The sequence below is a fragment of the Mus caroli genome, chromosome 2, assembly GCF_900094665.2.
Source record: "Mus caroli chromosome 2, CAROLI_EIJ_v1.1, whole genome shotgun sequence".
NCBI lineage: Eukaryota > Metazoa > Chordata > Mammalia > Rodentia > Muridae > Mus > Mus caroli.
In genome coordinates this window covers 84,702,330-84,712,392 of record NC_034571.1, presented here as the reverse complement: position 1 = coordinate 84,712,392, position 10,063 = coordinate 84,702,330, and the positions used below count along the sequence as shown (strand labels likewise).

Genomic DNA, 10,063 nt, shown 5'->3' with positions numbered 1-10,063 from the left:
TGCTGAGAGATTCTGTCTCAGAGTTCAGATAGGTGGCTCCCTAGGAGGAATGACAGCTGAGATTGCCCTTTTGTCTGCACTGGCATGCACATGCATGTGCACATGGACCTGCACATGTAAGTACATCTGTAAACACATGAACAACAAATTTTCAAACTGGGGCAGGTAGCTCTTACTTGTAATGCCAACCCTCAAGAGGCTGTAGCAGGAGCATGAGTTTGAGGCCAGCCTAGTTTACACAGTGAGTTTTAGGTTGAGATACAGAGACCCTGTCTCAAAACAAAACAAAACAACCACACAGCCAACCCCTAAGGCCCCCAGAGTAACTATTAAAAATAAGAGTAAGTATTTCTCAGAACGGGAGTGAGGGGAGGTAACTGCATCTCTCAGCTGTGTGCTGCTCAGTGCAGATTTCCGAGTCCTGGTCCATGTGCCCATAGTTGCTGAGGTGAGTGCACAGAAATAGGTATGTTAACGAAAGGCAGGGACAAGAGTTAGGAGACACATCCCTCCCTCGTCATGCGGAGGTCCTGCCAGTCAGTGGACTTGGCCAGTTCCTCCCACACTTGTCTGGTCTTACAAACCTATTATGCAGTTTGTTGAAATGTAGATTTAGACTCAGTAGGTCTCTGACCAGGCCAGAAGTTCTGCCTTTTTTTGACATCTTTCCAGGGCTTGTCCAAGCTATTGGTCAGGAACCCATACTATCGACAGGCAGATTTTAGTGGTTGTTTCTGTTCTCAGGATACCTCTGCCTCTGCTGTCTGAACAGGAAAGGACTGTATGTCCAGCCCTGGTACTTGTGAGTAAAACAGATGGCACATCCAGGACACAGCATTCCTATGCTGGCTCAGTTTGTCTGAGTTTAGTTTGTTAGTGTGCTTGTTAGTCTGTTCTCTGGGGTCATGATAAACACCTGAGACAATCAGGAGGACAGGCACATTTTGGCTCCCAGTTTTAGAGGCTCCAGTATATGGTCACTTGACCTTTTTGCTTCAGGCTTGCGGTGGGGCCATGAGACATGACCTAAGCATGGGGTGAAAGAGAGTTGTTCATCTCACAACCTCAAAAATCTCAGTGTCTCTTTTGATGGCATGTCCCACTGGTCTTAATTACATCCACAAGGCTCCATCTTTTAAAGGATCTCTCAAGGGCATCTACCATCTCTCAAGGGCAACACAGGTTGGTGTGGAATCCTTTAGCCTTTGAAGGACATATAAAAGCCAAACCGTGGGATTCTCTAAACCTCTCTGCCCCTTTAAGGGAGCAACTGACAATATTCTAGATACCTTCTGCCCCAGCAGATGGGGCTTAGACGGCTGAGGGAGCACACAATGAAGTCTGATCCTCAGCTAACTTGAGGTGGACATGAAATGAACCTTAAGTGTTCGAGATTTGGGAGTCTGCTGTGGCAGCAGCAGAACCTAGTCCATCCTGACCAATTCACAAACACCCCTCACTGTGTAGCCCTTGGCTGGCCTGGAACTCCCAGACATATAGACATGGCTGGCTTAGAATTCCCAGAGATCCAACTGTCTTTGCCTCCTAAGTGCGGGGATTTCAGACGTGTGCTACCTGTGGCCAATATATAGGATTTGAAATTGGTCCATCTGGTACAAAAGATATTCTTTTTCATCATATATACCTGCTCCAGATCATCTAGAAAGAGATGTTAAGACTTGCAAACATGCCCATAGCACTTACTTTACAGGAAACATTACAAGTGCTTCAAGTATTTTAATGCAACGCTAAGAGATATAGATGATCAACATCAGCATCCTCACTGATGGTAGATAAGGATATTGGAGCATAGAGAACCTATGGAACTTGTGCAGGATCACACAGCTAAGTCATGGCAGTATTTGAACTAAGTAGCTGACTCTATTGCAAGAATCCATACATACACCTACTACATTTGGTTCCTAAAGGCAAAGCCATCTGTCTGTCTGTTCCTAAAGGCAAAACAATCTGTCTGTCTGTCTGTCTGCCTAATTATATACTTATACATATAATTAAGTTATATCTACCTATTTAAGTATATATCTATGTTCTATCTATCTATCATCTATTGATCTATCTATCTATCTATCTATCTATCTATCTAGATTATAGGGTACTTTCTTCTCTATCAGCAATTATTGCAGATTATTTCTTATACTGATTTCAGAAACCTAGAAATTCTACATTCCTAGCACAATGTGATTAGATTTTATTTTCAATTTGGAAAGGAGGGGAGTCGGAGACCTCTGGGCCTGAACCCACTCACCTTTTCTAGACTTTTCATCTCTCAGATCTTCCTTTGTTTGAGGGGCTATTCCCACAGAAGGCTCCTCTGCATTCTGTCCTCTGCCTGCCACTTTTGGGCATTGTGCAGTTGTTTTAGGGCTGTCTTAGTCAGTGTTCTATTTCTGTGAAGAGACACCACGACCATAGCAACTCTTATAAAGGAAAGCATTTTACTGGGGCTTGCTTACAGTCTCAGAGGTTTAGTCCTTTATCTTCATGGCAGGGAGCATGGCAGGATGCAGACTGGTACCTGAGAATTAAACATACAGGCAAATATGAAGACAGCAGGAAGAAAAAGAGACTGGGCTTTTCAAATAGTGCTACTCTCTGGTGACAAAGTGTTCAAATCTATAAGCCCATGGGGCTATTCTTACTCAAAGCACCACACAAGCCTTGGACAAAAGCTCTTTGTCTTTTAGGACCTGAGTTCCCTTGCTACTTCCTCTTTCTAGGTATTCTAAGACCATGAATCTTGGGTCTGTCTTGCCAGGGTATGAAGATCTTTGGTCCTTCTAGCTTTGAAGGAGGGCTGGAGACACAGAAGCAAGTGGGCTTATCATGTCTCAGAATGCAGGGGACTCTTGAAAGCTACAGCTGCCTCTCCTACATCCTCAGGTGACTGCACTGAAAAATGTGTTTCACACAGCTGACTCTTTGGAAGTCAAGCATTTTTTTCTATAACACACACATACACACACACACACACACACAGAGAGAGAGAGAGAGAGAGAGAGAGAGAGAGAGAGAGAGAGAGAAGTAAGGAATTAGGGAAATACTTAACGATGCAAATGCTTGAAGTCAGAAACTCAGAAACAGAAAAGGTCACCACGGCACTCCAAAGCTGTGAGCTTGGGCAGGTGATTCAGGCTTTAGTGAGGGAGGAATTAAGGTCTGATAGACGAACATGGCATTCTAACTATATATAGCCCAGTAACTAGTCCACAGGAAACATCCTGTTAATATTATGAAGATAAAGTGCTACTTTTTCTTTTTCTTCTTTTTGACAAAGATTTTTTTTTTTTCTTAAAGTCTTCCTTTCCATTCTGATTCCATTCAAGTTAGCAAGGCAGGAAGGTCTCAGGGCAGCCATGCCTGCAGCATTAGCTAATCAGACTCTCAAGAAACATTCCATTCCGCTTAGGAGGACCTTGGAGAATGGTTTGCTCATGGTGGCTTTTAAAGTACACAGAGGGTTGCCAGGCTGAAAGGACTCCCTCTGGGGCTAGTGACCTGGTTTGAGGCCAGTGCCCAGCAAGCCTGCCTCCTGCTGGGATGTAGGATGCTATTAAGGACCTGTCTTCCTCTTCTCGGTTCTTGTGTGTGGGGTGAAGTGGAAGTCACAAATTCTATCTCTTAACTTTCTAAAATTGGTGGGAGACAGGCTTAACGACATAATAATAAAAGCAACAGTTACAGACTGCACACAAGAGCACTTGACGTCACCTTTTATCTACAAACATCAAGAGGTGAGGTATTATGGCAGAGTGCCAAGAGAGAAATGGTTTCAGTTCCTGGTTTTATCATATACAGCTTTGTGACCTTGCATAAATAACTGATTCTCTATCAACCATTTTTTTATCCATTCATGTATCTCTTTATAAATAATTATTATTAGAGACACGATACAGGTAATAGAATTGTCTAAGCATGTTTGATAGCAAGGAGTGCTCAAAGAGCTGGTTTAAAATACGGAGTCCCAGTATCACCCTATAGAGTTTTAAGGAAAGACCCAGTTGCCCCTCCAATCCCAGTCTTGCTAGTGTCTCCTACCAGGAGATTTGGGAATGTACCCTTCTTGTTCTGGTATTTTTATGTGCCTGTCCCTATATTCAATAAAACTTTAGCCTTTGTGTGAAGGGGAAATGATAGAAAAAAGGTCCATTAGCATTATACTGTATATTCTCAAGGCACACGTATATATTGAACTTTGTAAAATAGATTTATTTCTGAAAAGCTGTTTTGCAAACAGAATATGGTATGAGTGTGTGTGTGTTTGCTTGTACATGTGAGTGTATGTATGTGTGTTGTCTAGGTATATAATTAGTGTCTTATTTTGCTATTCAAAGGCATGCACTTAGTTTAATTAAGTAAGTATAACAGGAATGACTGCTATTTGCTGTGAAGGCAATGATGAGCAAGACACAGGCCCTGTCTTTGGGCAGCTTACTTAGCTCCATGAGGACGGCAGTCAAATAAACAGAGGGGATCTAGCTCAGCTGCTAGAGTGCTTGCCTAGCATGCATGGAGCTGTGGACTCAGTCCTCAGCAGTGCATAAGTGGGGTGTGGTGATGCATGTTTACAGTCCTAGCACTTAAGCGTGAGAGAGGAGGATCAGAAGTTGGAGGTCATTCTTCAGGTATATTTGAAGTTAGTGGTCAGCCTGGGCTACCTGAGACCTTTTTACAAAACAAAACAACTCCATAAACTCAAAACTGTGGTTAAATAGAATTAAGCATTGGCAGCTATGGTTCATGGAAGACAAGTATATAACACCCAAGCTGGACATTCTAAGTGTGAAAGAGACTGTGACATCCCTTTGCCTAGGGAATGATTCTTTCCTAGTCTGTCTTTGCAAAGAATCCATGTTCCCGTCAGGTAACCACACATTTTAAGAGCTCCAGCTCCTACAATGTACTGAACATGCTAGGCATCGTGAAGATGCCATAGAGTAGGCAGAGGAGATGAGGTCCTGCCCACAAGGAGTTTACAACTAGCACTGGTCAGGGTTCATTTCTCATACAGAGTATCACTTCATTTTGATTTGTTTATTATGCACATATTAACCCCTTCTCAGAGAAGGCTGTTAATTCTTAAGCGGCCACTACCTCTTAAATGGGGGCATACATTCTACCCAGTAGGAAATCAAAGGGTATGCAGGAGTTCATACCCCTGTTGACAGAGCCAAGATGTGAATCTGTGGCAACTGGGATGGGTATATAAGGTCTGTGAGTATCAGGGACAGATACAGATCTAGTAGCATTATAATTCCTTTCCTCTGCGCACCATGGACCATGAAGGTGTTTTATTTATTTATTTATTTTTATTTTTTAAAATTTTTTTGAGATGGAGTCTCTTTATGACGTTACCCCAGCTGTCCTGGAAATCACTCTGTAGACCAGGCTGGACTCCAATTACATCCTCCTGCTTCTGCCTCCTGAATGCTGTGACTAAAGCTGTGTGCTACCATGCCCGGTTGGTGTAAGTGCTTTTAAAAGACACTTGAGGCAGAACCTCAAGAAGGGTGAGGCAGGGAGGAACATAATTCCTTGTGGGCTGTGATAACCAGATAGTGTTTAATCAAATGCAAAATACCAGAGGACAGGTGCAGCCCGTTTCCCCTTTACTTCTTCTGTCTCTGTGTGAAGCTGGGACTCTGAGGCCCAAGGGATGCCTGGAGGCAGGCTGGACACCTGGTGGTCTACATTCCAGTTCTCATAGGGTCCAGACTAGACTCACTTCACTATCTTGGCTGCTCAAGTCTTCCCAAATATAACGCTCCTGTTTCTCAGAAGGTCAAGGTTGAAGAATCTGCCTTCTGGGTTTTTTTTTTTTTTTTTTTTGCCAAGTTGCTCCCACTTCCTCCCACTTCCTGCCACACTGCTCCCCTCTCTCTGCCCGGTGAAACCCAACCATCCATCAAAGCCCAGCTCAAGTGTCACCTCTTCCTTTGGTCAGAATCAGTCTTTCCCTCCCTAGCATGCCTTGGTTCGGTACTGTCTCTCATTACTTCTTGGTGCAGTAGATAGAGCTCTTCGGTTTCTTCTCGTGAGCCTGGGCACAGTAGCAGTATTCGTGGTAATTTGTAACTCCTTTCAGATCAGGACTTGTGATGACAGCTGCCAGATGGGCTCACCTTATGTCCCACCCTCTTTGGGACTTTACCCATGATCTCATTTAATCGCCAGGCAAGTCTCGGTAGACAGGTACCCGTAGTATCTTCCTGTTACACAGGAGCATAGAGTGGTCAAGAGAGGTGAGGCATCTCTCTCCAAGTCACACAACCAGGATTACACAGTATATAGCACAGCTGGGCTTGCCATATGCCACAGCTGGGGCTCTAATCACTGGACCAGCTTCTGTGCAGGCTCTCTGACTTCCTGGCCCAGCGTCTGGGGAGAGAACAGAATACATGGTGTGCTTCCAATAGTTTCAGGGGTTCACCCACACCCTCCCCCAAAGCCCACCCACGGGCCAGGCTTCACCAGATTGCGGTCTAGAAGCAAGCACGGCTGTGACCTGAGCAAGAGGCACGCTCAAGACAGAGCCAGGGAGGGAGTCCCAGGCTGAAGAGTCCCTACTGACCCATCCATACTAGCTCGTGGCTCTGGAACAGTGGAGCAGCGTCTCGGGTCCCGAGTCCCAGGAATGTGGGAGGGCTAGGCGGACAGGGAGGGGGCGCTCCCTCCGGCCGCGGGAGGGGAGACGCCAGAGCGTGCACCGGGCTCGCCACCGCCCACTCCCCGCCCGCCGCCAGCTCGCTGGGGGCGGGGGCCGCGGCGAGAGGGCGGCGAGGGGCCGCGGAGCACCGCAGCGGCCGGCCCGCCCGAGCGGGAGGAAGCGATGAATATTCAGAGGGGGAGGGGAGGAGAGGGGGCCGAGCGCTCGGCGCGGCTCCCTGCAGCCGGAGCCGCATGACGCGCGGAGGAGGCAGAGGGAGCAGCCGGGGCCGCGGGAGCCGGGAGCTGGGAGCCACGCGCGGGGGGTGGGCGCCGCTCGCTCCGCCCCGCGAAGCCCCTGCGTGTCTAGGGCCGCGGCCGTTCCGCGCCAGGCGCGCTAGGCTCCGCCGTGTGGCCGCCGCCGCCGCCGCCGCTGCCGCTGCCATGTCCCCGGGGAAGCCCGGGGCGGGCGGAGCGGGGACTAGGCGGACCGGCTGGCGGAGAAGGAGGCGGAGGCGTCGGCTGGAGGCGGAGACGAGGGCGCCCGGCTTCGGGCACACGGCGGGGCGCGTCCCGGGCACGTTCCAGGGCGCGCAGGGCATGAAGCCCGCGGCGCGGGAGACGCGGACACCCCCGCGCTCGCCCGGGCTCCGCTGGGCGCTGCTGCCGCTGCTGCTGTTGCTACGCCAGGGCCAGGTAAGCTCTCGAGTGGGCCTGGGCGTGTGGTAGGAAGACGCGGGCCGAATTGGCATCGCCTGCACCTGCCCGGGTGTCACCCGTTCCAGGAACACCCGGCGAGGGTCTGAGAGATCGTGGTCCTGGGAGCCTTCCTCCTGGAGGAGGCTGGCAGGGATCTTGGCCAGCCTCCCGCTCCCGCCACCCAGCCCCTTCCCTGGCTCCCGGGTGCCAGGGGAAGGGCAGGATTCCGGGGTCCCCAGGGTGTCCCCCGCCGTGCCCGTTGACTCTTCCATAGAAACTCCCGCATGGGCTGCAGGAGGCAGTGGCTCGGCCTTTCCCGGAGCTGGTCACGTCTGGCCAGCGCGGGCCCTGCTTGCGCGCCCGAAGCGGCCGGAGGGGGCGTGTTTGCGGAGGGCTGTGGATGCGGAGCAGGGGCGGCCTGGCTGAGCCTAGGCCGACCTACGACCTGGCCTGGAGGGGCACGAGGGCTTGGACAGAAGGGCAGTGGCGGTGGCCGGGTGCTTGGGGACAGGCCCTGGCGCTGGGCGGTGGGCGAAGCGCCGGACTCAGAACCGAGGGCGCTTTTTGTGGGGGAAAGATCCTAGCCTTGCCAAGGTGGCCGCTCAAAGGCGTACCTTGAGGCTGCTGGCTCTGTTCTCATCATCGTTCCTGAGATAGTGCTGGCTTTTCTGGGTGTGCATTCGTGCTTTGTGGGCGCTAGCTATCCCCCTCCCCTCCAGACTTTTCTTTTTCTTTTTTTTCCCTTGCTTCACTTTTTTTTCCCGATAATGGTGGGACTCGAATTTTGGATCTTTTCTCTCAGTGGTATTTTCGTGGCAGGGGATGTGATGCAAGGCAGCTGTGGGGACATTCCCATTTTGCAGATAGGGAACTGAGGGAGAGAAGTGAAAGAGTGGAATCACCCAGCTGGTGCTGCCGGAGCTGAGCAAGCGAGTTCTGCCTCACAGCCTTCTGGGAACTGGCTGTGGTCTTGAACCCTGCAGCTGAAAGTGGCCTGGAGGTTGCTCTTGTCTTGCTTTTTGCTAATGAAAGTCTCACTTGCTTTATAGGTACCAGCTCTAAACAGACAGTGAGACACAAATGAAGCATAGGCTGGGAATGGAAACTGACTTCGAGAGAAAGCTTTGCACACACACACACACACACACACACACACACACACACACATACACAGAGAGAGGAGAGAATTGTTTTAGAGGAAACATAGGCACTGGGGCAGCAGAAGAAGGGAACCTGAGCCTGGGCCTGTCCTAATTGTCAGCAAGGCTAACTTATAGTTTCTAGAGCAGGATTTGCACAGGACTCATGGAGGCTTGGAATGCGGTGTTGTCCCCAGCAAATAATTCTTTACTGGAGTGGGTAAGAGCTGAGTCTGAAGAAGAACCAGATTGATTTTGCCCCTTTTCCCCACTTTCATCTTTAGCAAAAAGCATCTGCAGGAATGGGGGAAGGGACACACCATTTCATAGTAGAATTGTTTGAATGGCTTCCATTGAAGAGTGAAAGAATTTTGTAAATATATATTATATATGTACATCACTTTTCATATAAAGCCTTTTCAGATGGGACTGGGGATTCATTGGGGAACATTGTGGATGGTCTGTCTTCATCCTCTCCCTGTAGGAAATTCTTGCACAGCAGTCTTTGACATTAAAGAAAAAGATCTGCTTCATATTTGAAGTTCTCCTTTCTCCAAGAATTCACTATGCAGACTAGGGTGGCTTCAAGCTCATTGAGATCTGTTTGCTTTTTTTGTTCCATGTACAGGGATGGCCTGGTCTTGAAATTCTCTTGAACTAAAATTTATATTATAGAAACATTTGAGCTACATTTCTCTTTAGTTTAATTTGATATACATATGTATATGTATGTATCAGACTTTTGTTTCAACAATAGTAGAAGTTGCAAGCTGTGCTTTGAATCAGCAAAAAGTATCTTGGGTAAATTTATCTCTTGCCCAATCCTTCCTTGCGTTTCTTTAGCACATTGCTACCCTCCGCCTGCCTTGGGTTTGCGTATTTCCTTCCTCTAGTTTGTTCTGTAGGAACTGGACAGTCCTGTCTTCATATTCTTGTTTTTGTATTTGTTACAAAATAGGAAATATAAAAGGTTTCATGAAGAAATATCTCCAAAAACAATCCTTTTCAGCAGTTTCGTTTTGATATGGACTCTTGCAGGGTATTGGCGCCCCACCCTCTCTCTCTCTCTCTCTCTCTCTCTCTCTCTCTCTCTCTCTCTCTCTTTGGTGCTGGGGATGGAACCCAGGGTAGGGGATGCGCTTTACCACCAAGTTACATTCTCAGTTTCAGAGAAGCCCTGCACTTTTGAAGTGACTCAGAGACTGTGTCAGAGGCAGACAGGATGGGTCATTGAATAAGAGTTCTTGCTACACAAGCATGAGGCTCTGAGTTCAAATCCCCAGGGCCAGTGTAAGATGTGGAGTGTGGTCATGTGTGCCTGGAACGGGCATACTCTGGGGTGTGGAGACAAGAGCCTCACTGGGGCTTGTTGGCTGCCAGCCTATCTCTAGAGTCAGGAAGAGACCGTGTCTGAAAGGAATAAGATTCTGTGTCCTCTGCCCAGTGTAAGCACAGGCATGTGTATCCATACATATGTACATATTATACTGAAAACACATAGACTCTTATCCTTAGACCCCCCCCCCTTTAAAAATAAGCTCCCCTCCTTTTTTTTTTTTTTT

General features: G+C 48.4%; 2 protein-coding genes across 3 annotated transcripts in view; one reads left to right on the top strand and one right to left on the bottom strand.

The window, feature by feature from the left end:
• Window positions 1–5,883: 5,883 nt before the first annotated feature.
• On the bottom strand, window positions 5,884–6,920 carry LOC115029062 (mucin-7-like). The gene is made up of 2 exons (XM_029468178.1): window positions 6,590–6,920; window positions 5,884–6,396 (listed from the first exon to the last, which is right to left on the bottom strand). Exons 1-2 carry the CDS (start codon window positions 6,918–6,920, stop codon window positions 6,281–6,283), a joined length of 447 nt encoding a protein of 148 aa, XP_029324038.1. The 3' UTR covers window positions 5,884–6,280.
• Ptprj (protein tyrosine phosphatase receptor type J) overlaps window positions 6,864–10,063 on the top strand; it is a 146,257-nt gene continuing 143,057 nt past the window's right edge. The window contains exon 1 of one of the 2 annotated variants that reach the window (XM_029472508.1): window positions 6,864–7,359. In XM_029472508.1, the coding sequence (XP_029328368.1) occupies window positions 6,919–7,359 (441 nt within the window). In that variant the 5' untranslated portion in view covers window positions 6,864–6,918. The remainder of the gene's footprint in view (window positions 7,360–10,063) is intronic. The other variant, XM_029472499.1, reaches the window with a different exon arrangement.